This window comes from Caretta caretta, chromosome 1, assembly GCF_965140235.1.
Source record: "Caretta caretta isolate rCarCar2 chromosome 1, rCarCar1.hap1, whole genome shotgun sequence".
NCBI lineage: Eukaryota > Metazoa > Chordata > Testudines > Cheloniidae > Caretta > Caretta caretta.
The window spans coordinates 36,331,852-36,350,207 of NC_134206.1; the positions used below are offsets into that span (position 1 = coordinate 36,331,852).

General features: G+C 38.5%; 1 protein-coding gene across 1 annotated transcript in view; it reads left to right on the top strand.

Moving 5' to 3' along the window:
* AASDHPPT (aminoadipate-semialdehyde dehydrogenase-phosphopantetheinyl transferase) overlaps window positions 1-18,356 on the top strand; it is a 64,449-nt gene that overhangs the window by 19,511 nt on the left and 26,582 nt on the right. The window contains exons 3-4 of the mRNA XM_048844370.2: window positions 12,556-12,677; window positions 13,293-13,454. Coding sequence (XP_048700327.1) covers window positions 12,556-12,677; window positions 13,293-13,454 — 284 coding nt within the window. The remainder of the gene's footprint in view (window positions 1-12,555; window positions 12,678-13,292; window positions 13,455-18,356) is intronic.

Below are 18,356 nucleotides of genomic sequence, written 5' to 3' on the forward strand. Positions count from 1 at the left end.
GTCATCTGTTGATCATCATAATCTTGTTTTGCCTTCATTCTCCTCTAGGGACAGGTAGAATCCCACTTAAGATCACCTGAGCTTCCATTTCTTTAAGCACCTTCCCCAGCCTGGCATAGTCTTCCTTGAATCGTCTGAGTGAGAATCTAGAAGTGTCATTTGTTCCAACCTGAATAACAGTGAGTGGATTCTTTCTCATTCCTATTAGTATCCTCGTTAGCCTGAGGTCCACATCCTGTATCTTAGCTCCTATCAGACACCTCAGTCTTTTGTTCTCCAGATCAGTTCTGGCGACAGTCCTGTCTGTTCTTCTTAGTTGGGAGTCCCTGATCATAGACCTGTCTCTTCCTGGCATTGATGAAATTCTGTGGCCTTCCCCCTTCTTTTCTCTCTGGCTCCAAGTCCACTTGTCTTCTGTTCTCATTTACAAACTTCTGCAAGTCATCCTCTATCCTCTTTGCGCTCCAAACTCTGGCTATCTCCATTGTCTCCTCCCCTTTTGTAGGACTAGCTGCGTTTCTCTTCCTTCTTACCCTCCCATCTTCTGTTACTGACTGCCTCTACCCTTAATTTTCCAACTCATCAACCCTGTTCCTCAACTCAATTTCTCCTTTTCTAGCCAGTCTTTTTTCCTCTGCCTTGTTCTCGTAGTTACATACCACTTTCTTCATCCAACCTTCTAGTCTCAGAGTTTTCTAATCCAGCATGCATCCAGAAGTCTTCAGGTTTCCCTTCAGCATCCTTTCTCCTTTCCTCCATCATCCACTCAGATTGCCTTCAAAACTCAACCATAGTTTCTAGCTGCATCTCCAAACTTCAGATCATGCTCTCGTTGCATCGTGAACATTGTTGCACACATTTCCTCATTATATTACCTTTCTCCTGAAATACCCCATGCATACCAACCTCTACTGGGCTTGGCCTTACAAGCACTTGGAGGAAGGTTCTGGGAGAATTGTGCTTTTTACCAATGACCTGGTTACCAAGTTACCAAATCTCATATTCTATTATTGATCATTTGCCTTTTCTTTTAGTTATCCACTGTAAGCACAAACAAAAGAAGAAGCATGATGGCTTCATGAACCACAAAAGGAAATAAAGACTTGTTTAAATACTTTTTGGAAAAGGGGAGAAAAATCACACTGGTTTGATCATTCCAATAAACTCCTGAATTGTTAAGCTGCCCACCAGCAAGTATATGTTCCAAACAGATGTTTAGCATGGCAGGAACTAATAAACCAGACTACTACCAAAATTTCAGAGTATCTGGCATTTTTGAAAGTTTACTGCCAAGAATTAATTACACATAAGTGTACTCCTGCTGAAGCCCATACACCATGTTTAATAATTGGATGGTGACAGAGATATGACATTGTGTTGAGGTTAATTGCTTATGCCCTCTCTTCAGTGTTAGGAGGGGCAACATGTCAAACTTGTCACTATGCCAGTATAATTTGAGGGGTGGGACAGTTCAGTCCACTATAATATGGCCCTTCACATTTAACGAAGGCTGTACAAAAGGCTTGCTTAATGAACATAGATTGACTACTTTGCTAATGCTGGCTCATGAAAGTTTAACAGTTTGTGTGATATTACAATAATTATTCATCTGTATTTAGGATTATTAATTCAGGGCCATTACTAACAAAAGACCATACGTCTTTTCCATAAGAATAATATAGAACAAATATGGGTCAACAAAATGATTTAAATTAGGTTAATGTATCACCCGGACCATAAGAATGACTAGGACAAAGAAATATCCCAGTTGATCATATTTTGACTGGTATTAGTAGGTTCTGTGCAAGTCTGGAATAGTTAACTGTAATTTTTTTTTTCATTGTGTGGCATTAATCCAGTTTAACATTACAGGCACCTGTAGCTCTAAGAAAAGTGGTCACTTGGTGTGTAATGTTTCTGGAAAGAAAGAAAAATAGCATACTGCATTTTCTCCTTGCACAGTATGATTTCCTTATTGGAGGGAAATGTTATTTATTGACTTCCCAGTGAAAGTAAAGTTTCCCTATGGGAAACTAGCCTTCTCAAAAATCTAATGTATTTTCTTGGTTTTCAGTATGCTCTTAGGAAGCTTGAATTTTACAAAACCTAAGTGACTGAGGCAGGGACATTTTATTTCCTCGTTACACAATTATCAGATGAAATTAATATTTCTTTCCTTATCTTCTAGAAAAACCTATTCTTCTGGCCTAAATATAATGTCTGACTTTATCAACTTTTTCAGTCTTAGCTGATAATTTCCGAGAAGTCTGAGCAAAGATTATACAAGCCGTATTCTGCCGAGGAATACTCTTAAAATGTTTCTTTTCAGAAACTGGGTGGTTGGGACAGCTAATGAGATATAGAGCTTTTAACCTCTGGTTCATTAGTCTGAATCTGGAACTACAATAAGTACTGACCAAAAATAGTTAAGCAGCTGATTAGCTGTGAAGTAGACTGTGGGAAATAATTTCATTTTTGTCCAGTTTTGAGTGGTCAGGTATATAGCAATATCTTTCTCTCATCATTTGATTGAAGACTATTTACACTACATACCTAAAAGATTAAATAGGAACAAATAGGATTTGAGCCATATTATCTCTGAAGTTGTTAAAATCATGCATGATAATAGACCCTCAGATGTATTGTCATTGTCCTAAGTTCCAGATAGTTTAATTAAAGTAATGGAGATACCACTGTACATTTTCCTTCAAATCTGGATTGATGATTCTAAAATAACAGAAAATATTACCTTATGGGTGATTAGTAAAGAAAATAATATTAGGCTTGTACTTTTAACATTATAACCTTTAAAGAGAGACTGAAAGTTTGAGGTGAAGTGGAGAAGGGGGTTTTCTTCTCTGCTTATTTTTTTAAAACGTAGCCCTATCTGGTAGATCACTTTTTCCTGGTTGTACTGCAGGACCTTTTGATCTCCTACAAAGCATATTTTTAGGGTGCCCTATCTTTTACAATGATTAACAAAAAGTTAATCTGTCATTGAAGTTAAACAGATGTTACCACAAACAGATTTAAACACAAAGTACATTTAAATAGTCTGATCAAATAAAATCCCTCTCTCCTCCCTTTCAGTTCCTCAGCTTTCACTCTTGCCTCTCTTGTAATGCTGTCGTTTTCACTAGTTTTTCCAGACTTCAGAAAGTCTTTAGGATAGCCAGAACCTGAATTGGTAATGTAAAAAACAAGGAAACTCTTATAGTAGGATTTAAAAAAAAATAAAAATGCCAAAAAAGGGCACAGGTTAATTAAAGAAAATTCTTTGCAGGTTACCTCTTATGAATCTGATGAACCTTAACATTACCAGGAAAGTGATGTTATACACTATAAGGAATTGATTCTCATCTCAGTTATTCCAGTTTTACATCGGGACCTCCATTCACTACATGTGACTTACAGTTCTATTGTTGTGGGAGGAGAAGCAGGCAAAAAATGTAGGTTAAAGAAAAGTTTAACTTTCTTTAAAAGAAAACAGAAGATTTACACCATTTCTTCTGGGTACAGAAGTAATATCTGACCTTCACCTACTGGGTTTTCACAAAAAGCTAAATAATAAACCTCTTTAAGGTTCACATTCTCAGCAAATAACAAAATGGAGCCCTGATGTCTTTGATCTGTTTGAAAGACAGGAGTAATATTTTCTGGATGGTAAAAGTTAAAGTGAGTTGGGGAAGACCTTTAACTTTCAAAAACAATGAGGAATCCTTGTGGTACCTTAGACTAAGGGTATGTCTACACTATAAAATTAGGTCAAATTTATAGAAGTTGATTTTTAGAAAGCGATTTTATACAGTTGATTGTGTGTGTCCCCACTAAGCGCATTAAGTCAGCAGAATGCGTCCACAGTACCGAGGCTAATGTCGACTTTTGGAGCATTGCACTGTGGGTAGCTATCCCGCAGTCTCCGCCGCCCATTGGAGGAATACAGAAATCGATTTTAAGAGTCTATTAAGTCGACAAAACTGGCTTTGTTGTGTAAACGGGTGCCGGGTTAAATCGATCTAATGCTGCTAAATTCGACCTAAACTCGTAGTGTAGACCAGGACTAATAAATTTATTTGGGCATAAGCTTTCGTGGGCTAAAACCCACTTCATCAGATTCGTGGAGTGAAAAATACAGTAGGCAGGTATATATATTACAGCACATGAAAAGATGGGAGTTCCCTTACCAAGTGGGGGGTCAGTGTTAATGAGGCCAATTCAATCAAGGTGGAAGTGGCCTATTCCCAACAGTTGACAAGAAGGGGTGAATATCAACAGAGGGAAAATTACTTTTTGTGCAGCTTCCGGATGCTTATCAATGTAACTCTAATTGTATTATTTACAAACAAAAATAATATCTCTGAAATAATTATATATTGTAGGAAAGAAAACTGTTTTCTCCCTGAGATAGACAAGATGACCATAAAGGTCTTTTCTGTCTCTAATTTCTGATCCTGTGATTCTTGAGCAACTACAAATACATGAGTATCTGTCCAGAAGAGTTAGTGACCATTAGAAATGCAATTATGTTTTTCTAATTGAAGGCATCAGTAACACCCTCATCTAGTATCTCAGCCTGACAGCTTCAGTTCTGTTTAATCATCCCTGAACCCTGAGAGAGCATTCCAAACTGAAACTCACGTAGAGTATACCCAGTGGCTGCAGCTGAGACTACTTGTGTGAGTATGCCTTGCAGAAATGGGCTCTGGATAATATATTCTGTAGGAGCTACTCACCTTGAGTAAGCATTGCAGAGTCAGGCCCACAAAAAGCAATATACCTAACATATACATGCGTTCAGCTAATCCCTTAAACCATGCCATATATGGTACTGCTTTGGAATGGATTAAGAATTCCCCATGGAGGTTTATGACCTTGTTTGTTACTATTGCTTTAAATCTATGAGAATCCTTTTTCAGTCCTGCTTTGAGTTATGTAAGCAGCAGGAGTACTATTGCAGCCTTGATAATGCAGAACTTTAGCATCACTTTGCTAGCCTAATTATTCTTCACAATCATAAAAAAATTCTCAAGGGGGTTTCTACTGTATTTTTGCAGTGTAAAATATTTGTGATTCCAAAAGGAGTCTGTTTTTAAGTTAAATAGCAGTCTCTTTTTGTCACTGGATTCCATTGCATAGGTAGTAGATTTTGCCTTGAGAATTCCTCTATTTTTAGTCTGGATTCATTACTATCTTTAAAATATTTTATGTACAAAAATGCCTTATGCATACATACACATAGTGCTGCCAAATTTCATTTACAAAGCAGAGATTTTTTTTAAATAAAAAAAACAGATGTACTGCATGGATATGCAACAAACAGTCTCAAACCCTCAAATCGTGGCTAAATCAAAGGCAGTTTACACCGAAATATCAAGAGGAAAGGTGTTTTGGGCCTCGTAAAACCAGAACATAGGAAAGCTTTACTGGAACATGGCAACATAAGGCTACGTTTAGTTAAAAATAAACTACCTGTTAATTAAATGGTCCCTACTGGAGGCTGAATTTTTTGTGGCTCTTTGTAATTCTTCATTTGAGCCTGTAATCCTCCATTTGTGGAAGAAGGTCTTGTTAGAATTTTTACTTTTAAGGCACTTTGTCTAGTAGCTTCTCAAGTATCTGAGATGGTAGTACGTGCTTAAAAATGTATGTTTGCCTTGCTTTATTTTTATTTTCCTTTAAGGACAAGGTACCCTAAGTACCATACTATTCTTTGCTCACAAGCTCCCCACTATTTCCATCAAAACAAGAATTGCCCTTTCTTCAATATGTATGACTTCCTCCAACAATGCTGAGTATGTCTGAAGTACCATGAAATTCTGTGTGAAAAGAACTCAAATTTTTCAAGTGTAGGAGTTAAATTTATTTTGATGTAGCTCATGAAAATGTTTCCAAACAGTCAGGATTGTGTATCTGTGAATCAGATGGGGTCAGCCTTGTGCCCAGATGATTATAATACTTTTTGTGAGAACCAGCTCCACCTACTGGATTGAAAGGAGCAATGCTTCCCTTGGACAAATCTGCAGAGCTGCTGTATGGTCATCTGTGTATACATCACATGTATGTAACAGAGTAGATATCCATGCAGATTGAGCTTCTGGCAGAACTTTTCTAGCTTTATCCAGTATAGAGTAGGGTATAAACACTGCTTGTGTAGTAATGCAAATCTAACCAAATAAAGAGCCTCTGTGCTGATCACACTTATTTAGAAGTAAGTCCTTTAGGAATCTCTGTTCTTCTATTGCTAAGTAAGAAATAATATGCAGCTAGAAAACCTGCTTGAAATGTACAATGCAGATGTGCAGTTTCTGGTCTGCTATATCTGAAAATGTACTTGCAGGAAATAATTCTTTGTCTGCAGCAGGATCCCCCTTCTCACCAGTCCAGGGGTTCTTCACTGCCCTCTGCCCCTTCCCAGACTAGGTGTTGCAGCAAGGGTGGGGGTGCAGCAGAGGAGATGTCATGTTACTCACAGGATGGGAAGAGTAAGACAAGTCACACTGAGCTGTTGGCTTCTTTCTGCTCCCCTCCCCTCTCCTGTCAGAAAGGTGGCAGGTTGATGAGGAAGAGAGCTCTGCCTGCATCCTGCAGCAACCCAGCCTGACCGGCTTCTCTATCTCAGGAGACAGAGCAGTGGGGCAGGCAGCTAGTTGGGGAGGGGTAGGACAGGCCGCTAGTTGGGGAGGGATGCCCTCCTGACCCTTCCCTGCTCTCCTTCTCTCTCCCCCGCCACCCAAGGAAGAGATGAAGCTTCTTGCATCTGACTGAGACTGACTGCAAGCCTGGCCAAAATCCCATCACTTACAAAATATTCTTGGGTTGCCAGCACTGACATAATGTTAAAATTTAGACAGGCAAAGTTAAGGTTCTCTAATTGTGTGTCTATAAATTAAAGTATTCATTGACAACTTTCCAAATTTCTGCATATTCAGGTGTTTTTGTAAATAGGAGATAATTCGATGGCCTTAGATTTAAATCTAGCAGTGTTATTGCTTTGGAAATTTAAGTTTCCATAAATTGTGGTTGTGTTTTTGTGCTCAAAGTAATGTTAAGGAGGGGAAGTATGTTTATTCATTAAAAGGGGAACACCTGCATTCTCTCATCCTCTGCATTCATTAAAAGGGGAACACCTGCATTCTCTCATCCTCTCTCATCCTCATCCCAGGCCCTGCAGGAAAGTGTGAAGAAACTGACTGGGACATGGAACAGTGTGATGGTGATAAAGAGCAGGGTGGATTTGATTTAAATGAAATAGATTTAAATCACTCGTCAGAAAGACTATTTAATCATGGATTTCTACATAAAAGTGCATTCTTGTTGGTAGTTATAACCTTAATACAACTCAAAGAGAGATGTAGGTTTCAAATTTAGAAGGTGTACACTATACATTTTTAAAGTTATTTTAAAATCACTGCTGCCATTATAGGTTTTCCCTTCTAGTGAGAGAATGGTATAGTAGATCTCAAATCGATTAAGGCTACACTCAGACCTCAAGACTTCTGGAATATGCTGCTCAAACCATTTCACTTCTGTTTCTACTGCCTGTCCCCCCCTTCTCACATTTTTCTCCAGACTACTTATCCTGGTCTAGATCTATTCCGCCCCCAACATTGAACTTTTTGAAACTTTGCACTTTTAGAGAGAGGTAAGGGATTGACTTTATGTACACAAATTTGCAGAGGGACAATAGGTTGAGGTCTGTTATTTCTCACCTCTATTTATTTATTTATTTATAATTTTTTTTTTTTTTTTTTTTTTTTTTTTTTTTTTGCTGTTAACAAGCATGTTATCTCTGGAGAGACAAATCCAGTTTGAGAATTGCAAAACTAAGCATCTCTGATGGTATCGTCTAGACTGAGCCCCATTGGGTAGATAGAAAGATTAACCTAAATCTGTACAGAAGCCCCTGGAACCCTATAAGATTGGGTCCCTAATCCATGAATTATTAGAACTCATTTACAAAACTTTTCTTAAACGTTACATGAATATATTCTCATACTATAGAATTAGAATTTATAATCCCTATTCCATGATAAGATATCTTTGAGCTATAATGTGTCTTAATTAAAACTATCTTTAGATAGGTTTTTTCCCTCAAAAAGCATTTTATAAAAAAAAAATCTAATTTAAATAAAACTGAATTTTTTTTTAATTTTTTTTTTAAATTATTGGTTTTTAGCCACCCTGATTAAGAGAGAATGAAGGAGCCTGGCCCTAGGTAGTATGGCGGGAACAGGACTAGGGAGAGGCCACCACTGGGCTGGTGTTAGGAGTGAGAGTTGACTCGGGACAAGGCAGAGAGGGAAATGAAGATGAGGAGGAGGAGGAGGAGGAGGAAGGAAGTGGTATCTGGAGCTTGTAGAGGAGAGTGACAGGATTTTGCAGTGGAAAGGAAAAGATTGTTGAGGATGAGAGGCCTAAGGAGCGTGTCAGGATAGTGAAACTGAGGAGATGAAGGAAACTAGGACCAAAGAGAAGTAGGGAATCTGAGGGGCAGAGTGTGCATGGGGTCTGGATGGGGAAGAGACAAAAGGAGTGGGAGAGGGAATGGCCGGCAACAATCTGAAAGTCGCATGGATGTGGTGGCTCTGGACTGACGGAGGTGAATGGGAGGAAGAAGCTCTGAGAGCGAAGATCTGAGTAATCAGATTGTGAGGGAGCTGGAAACTGCAACTCCAGCAATTTCATGAACTGTATAGGGCTGGTTTCAGAGTAACAGCTATGTTAGTTTGTATTCGCAAAAAGAAAAGGAATACTTGTGGCACCTTAGAGACTAACCAATTTATTTGAGCATAAGCTTTCGTGAGCTACAGCTCACTTCATCGGATGCATACTGTGGAAACTGCAGATACACAGAGACCATGAAACAATACATCCTCCCACCCCACTCTCCTGCTGGTAATAGCTTATCTAAAGTGATCACTCTCCTTACAATGTGTATGATAATCAAGTTGGGCCATTTCCAGCACAAATCCAGGTTTTCTCACCCTCCGCTCCCCCCCACAAACTCACTCTCCTGCTGGTAATAGCCCATCCAAAGTGACCACTCTCTTTACAATGTGTATGATACCTTGATTATGTCTTCTGGAGTTTCCACAGTTTGCATCCGATGAAGTGAGCTGTAGCCACAAGTACTCCTTTTCTATAGGGCTGGATTTCCAGCTATGCAATTTCTGGGCTGCAGGGGGAGACTGCAGCCCAGTCCTTCACAGTTCTTAAACTGTGGAGTCTCTGGAACTGGTGGTATTGTAGTTTCATGATCATGAAAGAGATAAGGGGAGGTGAGGGGTTGGGAAAGGTGGTCCATAAGACAGTCTTTCCCTTACCTGAGGTTTTCAGAACTCCCAGCAGGGGCAACAGGAATAAATCAACAGGAACACAGCAGTTCAATCTGATAGAGCTTGCTTAGTTGCATGAATCTTATCTAAAACTGCAGTTTTAGATTTAAGCACACACAAACATGGGCAATAGGTTTAGAGCATCCCAGATGTTTACCTAACATCTGGAACGGTATTGAGTAATTAACAGCAGGTTTGCAGTGGCCAGTTGCTCACCCCCAGGGAGAAAGGGTGTCAGGAAAAAATCTCAAGATGACTTCAGAGGACTGCTCCCAAGTACAATCTATTAGCTAATCTTTTATAAAACACATAGGTCATAATGACCCCTGCTATAGCATCACTTTTCTAACTTTCAATAAACTTCATATCAGAGACGTCTAGACTCGAGGTTTTCCAACCACCAAGGTTTTTAGTCTCAATTGTTTACTTGTTTGTCCTCTCCTCCTAGCAGAAACTATAGCTAGTTTTGACCGTGCTTTTAAAAGCCTGTCTCCAAATTAACCCTTAACTACTTGGTGTTCTATTTCATTATTTCAGGATGGCTGAACACACATAATATGGTTCCAGTTAGCTTGATCAGATTCTGAGATATACACTCCCCTCAAATCCAGGGCATCCGTCCATAAGACAGTCTTTCCCTTAAGAGGTAGTCCATATTATTATTGTTTATTTTAATTGAGAATACAGTACCTGATCTAGGTGGATCCTTTGCCTGATGAGGCTTTTTACCAGCACATTAATTTGGTAGTATGGCATGCCTCTGGTTTTAACAACACTCCCCCCCCGCGTAAGAGCAGGACTTCTGGCCTTCTTGGATTGTTCTGGATCTTTTCATCAGTTGGTTATTGCAACTTCTGTCTATCTGTCAGAGGACACTGCTGCTTAGCTATAATGTATTCTTGAATCTGGTTAGGGCTGCTATTATCACCTCCCATCCAAAATATCACTCCTATGTAAGATGTTTTGCAACTAATAATTTGGTTCTTGCTAAAATGGAAAGCAAAATAGGTCAGAAAACCTAAATGTGTGTTTTAGTGTGAGGTATACTTTAGCTATATTAATTAATTGAATACAAATTAGTGAAGACATTATGACAGTGCCATAGTATTTATTACTGGCAAAAGAAACCCCCAGAAATGAGGCCAAAATAAAAATGTGTATTTAGCAATATACAACAACCTGTCAAAATACCTTCAATTTGTAGAATTTTCTGTATGTAGATTTGGATTATCCCTGCTAAAGTCAATAGATTGCATTCTTCCATGTCCATTTACTCATCTCTAAGACCTAATGGGCAGATTACTTGATTAATTATATGTGTCATGGGTGTGTAGCTAACAATGCCGTGATGTCCGTTGCTTCCAAAATATCATTGAAGTGCTGTTAACCAACATAACTTGAGCCCTGCCAAATTCACAACTGTGAAAAACACGTTATGGACCGTGAAATCTGGTCTTTCGTGTGCTTTTACCCTATACTATACAGATTTCATGAGGAGACCAGTGTTTCTAAATTTGGGAGTCCTGAGCCAAAAGATTTTCAGGAGGGTTGCAAGGTTTAGGGGGATCATAGTATTGTCACCCTTACTTCTGCGTGGCCTTCAGAGCTGGGTGGCTGGACAGTGGCAGCTGTTGGCTGGGCGCCCAGCTCGGAAGGCGGTGCCTCACCAGCAATAGCACAGAAGGAAGGGTGGCAATACCATACTCTGCCACCCTTACTTATGCGCTGCTGCCTTCAGAGCTGGACAGCCAGAGAATGGCAGCTGTTGACCAAGAGCCCAAATCTGAAGGCTGCAACCACCCCCTATAATAACCTTGCAACACCTCCCCCCCCACCCCCCAAGCTCCTTTTTGGATCAGGACCCCTACAAATACAACACTGTTAAACTTCAGATTTAAATAACTGAAATCATGAAATTTACTATTTTTAAAATTCTTTAACCATGAAATTGACCAAAATGGACTGAATTTGATAGGGCCCTAAATATAACTGCACATTCTGCAACATCCTACTGCAAAGTAAAATTAAGACTGGAATGTAGAGGAAAGTGTTTCAACCACGGGAGAACTGTTATTGAAATCTATGGCTGCACTGATTTTTAAATGAAGACTTTTATCATTTTAAATACATTTGTAAATGCAATCTACAATACATTTTCACCCTCATGCTTGACTATTTAAACATATTTAAATGTTAACTTGAAGAGGCTTCTTGTTTGTGCTCACATAACTGTATCCTGGACTTAATAAAGGCTGGTGCAGAAGACCTAAGTTAAAATTGATACAAGGTTAGCAGAATGCTCCTTCAAGTTGCTGTTATACTGCAACGTGCTCACTATGCTCTGGCTACTGTAAATCATCCTGTTCATTCGGCGACAGACATGGCGATATCAACTTCTGAATCCCACCACACCAACACACATCTTGTCCTTTCTCGTTCCATTAGAAGGAACTACTTTTAAAATTAAATTTTTATATTTAACGAGAATTTGGAATAATGGGTCTCAGGCCAGTGTGGGTACAGCATTTGCATATTGTATGGTTACTGAGCTATACCATACAATGAAGATGCATGCAGATCATACGCGGAGTGCCGGTGAATGCACATGTGAAAAATAAGTGTATAGTTGCAGGTCCGCTACTGTACAGCATCCCTGCCCTTCAGGTGACTCAGACCATCTCATTTTAGTACAGTGGTAGGTAGATAGAAATACTGTGTAGCATATTGATTTATTAACATTACATTAAGGAATCAAATATAGAAAGCTGTGTGCCTATGTTGACTATTTTCACAAGTAACTAATGACTGGGTCAACAAAATGATTAGATGCTGTCATTTTAGACTGCTGAAGGTGTGGGATTTTTTTTATGGCTTTATTCCTCAAATACGCATCTTTTAAAGTTAGCATTTTAGCTGAGGAAAGACTTTTTTTGTTCTTTTACTTTCCTTAAAATGTGTAATTTGTCATAGTAGGCTTTCATCAACATCTGTACACTTTTAATATGTTGGCTATATTTACATTTCTTTGTATTGACTACAGCTGCATTTACAGTCTTGTTTAGTTTTGAGATTTTCAAATAAGCTTAGTTCAGAAATATTTTTTCCTAATGAATGTTGTACTATGACAGTTATTTCTTGGAACAGTAGCATAAGACAATTCATTTGCTTATAACTATATTTTGTATTAAAATATTTGTTGTAAATATTTCTGATTTTACAGGGAGTGGTTCAATTCCAGATTTCTTTCGCATTATGAAACGACAGTTTACAGAGGCAGAGTGGAGGGCAATCAAGTCCATAAATAACGAATGGATTCAACTAGATATGTTTTATAGGCACTGGGTAATATATTTTTCTTTTTTTAAGAACACAAAGTATAATCTCTCAGAGAACACACTTTATCAAAGCAGTAATTAATGTCATGATGTAAAACTTCATCAGTTGCACACACCTATACAATTATCATTAGATTACATCCTTGGTGGCTCAGGCTACCTGTAGGTGTGTAAGGTGGTCTGTCCTGCAGCTGAAATTCTTAGGAAAAACTGTGGCTGGCCTTACGCATACATGAAAGTATAGTAGAGAGATTCCTAGTTAATTCATCAGGGAACACAATCTAGCCCTTGATTATTTCAGAATTGTAGGTCATTTTGTGTGTGTGTGTGTGTGTATTATATATATGCATATGCATTACAGCACCATAGATTTGTACTGTTCCTACAGATGAGTAAACTGCCTGTGGATGGATTCTGCTCTTAGTAATTATACCAATGTAAATCTGGAGTAATCTCAAACTTACACTTGTCTAAGAATAGAATTTATTTGACCACAGTTTGTGGTCAGAGATGACCTTTCAGTATAGATTGAGTGATGCACTACATGTAATTGTTGCAGGTAACAATTTTAGCCATTAAAAGCAACAAATGTGAAATAAACATATGTCATTCTGAATTTCAGGCACTAAAGGAAAGCTTTATAAAGGCCATTGGGATTGGAATAGGCTTTAACCTGCAAAGGATTGAATTTAATGCCTCCCCATTGCAGCTGGAGGTAGGAAATGTTTACAAGGAGACAAAAATGTTGTTGGATGGAGACAAGGAAGAAGGGTGGACTTTTGAGGTAAGAAATCTACCAACAAAAATTTCTGTAATATAGTTCTATCATACCCCAGTGGGCAGGCTCCCGTGCCACTACCCATTATAACTGCTGAGAGAGGAATCCATGCCTCTGCTGCTCTTTATCCCTGTAGTGTTTTCATGCTCCTAGAACCTCAGCAGGCTGCAGCACTGATTCTTTCCTTGGTCTCTCTGGTGTATTTTCTTGGCACTGACTGTCTGCGACCACTTCTTGGAAATAGGGCTCCTCAGCCCACCTATCCCAGGCTTCAGGACAAGCACTGTCTCCAAACTACCCCAGTTACTTCAAGATACTCCTCTCCCAGATTTTCACCCCAAAAGTGTGACACTTTTGGTTCACAGTTTAATGCTGTCTAGGGAATGCAGCTGTTGTGAAGCAGTTAATGTGCAGGCAGATACTTTGTCCAGAGTTTAACACCTTTATACTTCAATTATTTAGAGCACATGAGTACAGATCATACAAAACAATAAACATCTGAAATAGCAATATCCCTCACGTTCTCTCTCACACTCTTCCTTTGTCAGTCCTTGGGCAACATCTGGAAGGCAGGCAGACTGGGTGTTGTCTGCTCATGCAAGCTGTTGTGTGCTAGCTGGTCCCTCTCCTTCATGAAGCCCCTTCCCAGCTTCAGTGACCTTACCTTTTCCTGCCCCATCCGTCTCCTTTCTGACCCCTGTTCCTGTACATTTCTTTATCTTAAACCCTTTCTGGTCACCTGCCCTCCTTTGTTCTACTTCCGGTAAGTTTCCACTGCTCCTATCTTCCACTCTCTTTTCAGAGGAATCAACTAAACTGATTTTTCTAAGGATACAGCACATCCACTGTCCTAGATTTCACCTGAACAGGGTCACTTGCATTATGGTTGCACTGCAGCTGAGACATGCATCCCAAAACGGGCAGACATTCTCTCACTAGCTCTCCCAGTTAGCATGCTAAAAATAGCATTGTGGATATTGTAGCAAGGGCAGCAGCTCAGGCTAGCTGCCTAAGTCCAAACCCACCTGACCCTCTGGGTCTGAGCTGGGGTGTCCTAGCCTGAGTCAGTACCCATGCTGCTATGTCCACACCTAGAGCAGAGCTAGTGCAAGTCTGTCTACCCTGAATCGGAGGCATATTCCCAGCTAGAGCCCTGTGCAGAACTAGTGTAGAGCCCCACAGGATCCGCTGCCAAATAGCAGGAGCAGTGAGTGAGATTAAAGAATAGTCCCATTCAGGGCTGTACTCCCTGCTGCAGTGTAGATATACACTAAGTCCCAAGCTCCTTTTATAGTATCTGGTTCATACATGTTACAGGACTTGTCAGCAGTGCTGGACCCACATGTATGTAGGCACTCATGACAGTAGATTTTCATAATACAACTTTACAATATCAAATCAAAATTCTTAAATTGTACAGATATAGCCTCAATTCATCACAATATTTATAAACAATCTGAGACTGTACATTATGGTTGTGTTAGAGTTCAGTTTGAACTGGAGTTTTAAACCAGATTGAAAAGATAAAGACCAGAACATTAGAATATAAACTTTGAGCATTAATGGAATTTTTCATGGTAGTTTGAGGAAAAAAATAAACACAAAAAGAAGAAACAACTATTTTTGGTCATCCGCTCCCCTCCCTCTCTTGGAGCAAGAGAGACAGACTTCCTCATCAAATACCCTGTTATCCTTGTGAAAAACTCCCTATGCTGAGAGGGGAGACCAGGAGTTCATATCTTACTTCTTATAATACCTGAAATGTTTCCATTTTGAAGACATTACCTGCAGCTTTGTAAATCATGTGTGCTGGTGGAGTTTGCTTTAAACAGCGAACTTGTGATATACATCTGTTTTAAAATTTTATAAACCAGCAGGAATGAATGTACCAGTATAATTTTAAGCCTTGTGGGGTGCCAGCTGGCCTCTCTATATTCCTGACATGTAGACAACTGTTTTGTGTATGTCTAATGACATTTAGGCTTGCACTTTTTAAAAACTCTCCTTTTGCCAATTTGTACCTACTGTATAGTGTGTCCTGGTTTCCAGAGGGTCATTATGTCAGGGATTCATAGTAATCTGAGCTTTATATAAATAGGTAATCTTGGAAAAGATTGTGACCAATTTTGTAGTATATAAAACTTCCATGGTAGATCTAACAATATGTAACTAGTGTAGTCTTTTCAGTCCCATTGGCTACTAATCCCATTAACTATCATCATTAATTAAAATTAGATTGAAGAAATAGTTAGTTTCAACTACCAATCTCCAGCCTAAAGTTAAGCACTGCTTTTCCTTTGTTTTTTCTTCCCTCTTGCATTTTTCATACTTTCTAAATGACATCTTATTTTTGTCCGCCTGTCCCATTCTCTCCTAAGCTTCTTTCTGTGCATTTTGTGCCCCATTTCTTTATAGATAGAGGGCTAGGTCTCACTTTTTCTTTTGGCTATGGTAACATTTACTAATTATTTTTTATCCTCGATACAAACTCTTAAAAACCTTTTAACTTATAGCCCTGTTGTATGAACTTGTGAGAAATCTAGTGTGATGTTCAAATCATTCAAGTAAAAGTCACCTTGCAGATGGCATATTGGTGAGATTTCTTACTTTGTGGCCTCTGTTGTGTTGTTTAAAGTGAATCAACATCCTCTGTCAAATGACAAGATGTTTGTTAAGGAAATTACAGCTTATCTGATTTTCTCAGAGGAGATATCTAGAAAAGCAAGGCTTGTTATAGTCTGGTTATTCTCATGGTTTGGGTGTTTTTTATTTAGTCCCTTTTTATATTAGGTATAATTTATCAAAAATACAGAAGAAAAAGAAAGCTTGTTAATTTTTTTCATTTTATTTAAATTGTGTGTTCTCTTAAACCATCATAAAAGTTACTTGGGAGCATAAAGTCAAGAACAGGTGGAGATCTTTCCGCCACATCACTTACACATAAATGTCAGAGAGAGAACTTAATCCGGCAAAATCTGACACCAAATAGGAAATATAGTTTTTTCCATCTCCAAAAATAATGAGCTGTCCTACCCCTGTTGATCACTGTCCAGACCAGTGCCACAGAGAGATTCCATTTACATTACAGGAATAAACCTCAACCCAACACCTGTTAAATCTTGTCCCAGCTCTTCCTAAGTGGTAAACATTAAAAGCACTAGGGCCTTTACTGACTAAAATAGCCACTGCCTCATGCAAAGAAGGATCTTCCCTTTCATCTTGAAATACAAAATAGACTGACCTACAAGTAGAAACCCACCCTGGGTACATTGGACCTAACTGTTTCCTTGTGTCAAACTTTCCATTTCTGAGCAATGTCACCTTAGTGAAGCCAGTATCCTAGCCTGACGCACATTGGGTTCAGGGCATGGAATGGAAATCGAACTAGTGGCACAAATGAATGATTTCTTGCCGTTGATGGAAATAGCCCGACTTGATTATGTAAAGAGTTGTCACTTTGGATGGGCTAGCACTAGCAGGAGAGTGAATTTGTGTGGGGGGGTGGAGGGTGAGAAAACCTGGATTTGTGCTGGAAATGGCCCACCTGTTGATCACTTTAGATAAGCTATTACCAGCAGGACAGTGGGGTGGGAGGAGGTATTGTTTCATATTCTCTGTGTATATATAAAGTCTGCTGCAGTTTCCACGGTATGCATCTGATGAAGTGAGCTGTAGCTCACGAAAGCTCATGCTCAAATAAATTGGTTAGTCTCTAAGGTGCCACAAGTACTCCTTTTCTTTTTGCGAATACAGACTAACACGGCTGTTCCTCTGAAAGGGCAGACAGACATTCTGATTCTCTTGGAACTCTCTGCAGCTTTCAAGGTGGATAAAAAGCAATACTTCTTTGAAAACTTGGTTTTTGTTGTTTAAATTTTTTCTTTTTAAAATAAACTTGTTAAACTCAGATTTTGTTTTAAACATGAAGTATGTTAAGGCCTAAAGTACTAATTATAATCTCAAAACATTTAAATAAAAATGTAAATAAATACATACACTGAATCCATGAGCCTCTATCAAAAACTGAGTTAAAGGCTGCTGTTTTATATAAAGAAAGAAGCAGGGGAAAGATGTCTGAATTTTGAGGTCAAGCTTTATGGCGCAAAAGGTCAGCCTAAGTAATTTAGTAGACTGTCTCATTTACAAGAAGTTTAGATGAGTAGGAACTTAAATTCTAGTCACTTAGGAATATTTGACTATTTTCCCAGGCTGACCTGAAATCAGTTTAATTTACTAACAGTTAATTCCTCTGTAATAAGTCATTTATTTGTGAATGACAAACATGTTTCAATAAGATAATGTATCCAAAATATTTAATTTAATGTTTTATTTAATAAATTTATACTGTTGTGTATTTAATTAAATTCCAGTTACCATCCTAATGGAGCGTGACACAAATCATGAGCAAAAAGTTAACTATTTAGTAAATAAGCAAAAAATCATTTACCATTGTCTAACATATTGAAAATGTATAGTTAACAAGCATCTAAAAATATTAAGGTGTATAATTGCTTAAATAAATATTTATAGTGTACTCTCCTAGATAACAAAAAGTACCAAATCTAGTATAAAGACTGTTTATTTGTAAATCAACGTGTTTTAATGGTTAAATCAGCCAATGAGAGTGCACCTTTCTTTAGAAAATAGCTCAAGTACAAATGGAAATGCTGATTAGAATCTATTATTTAAAATGAAGCTTTCCACTTGGTGATTTAAAATGCCTTAATTTAAATTAATCCACTCTGGTGCATTCAACACAGTCAGTCATGAGTAAGGCTATGATTTAGTCATGGATTTTTTTTAGTAAAAGTCATGGACAGGTCACGGGCAATATACAGATTTCACGGTCTGTGACCTGTCCATGACTTTTACTAAAAAATATCCATGACTAAATCTTTGGGAGGGGAG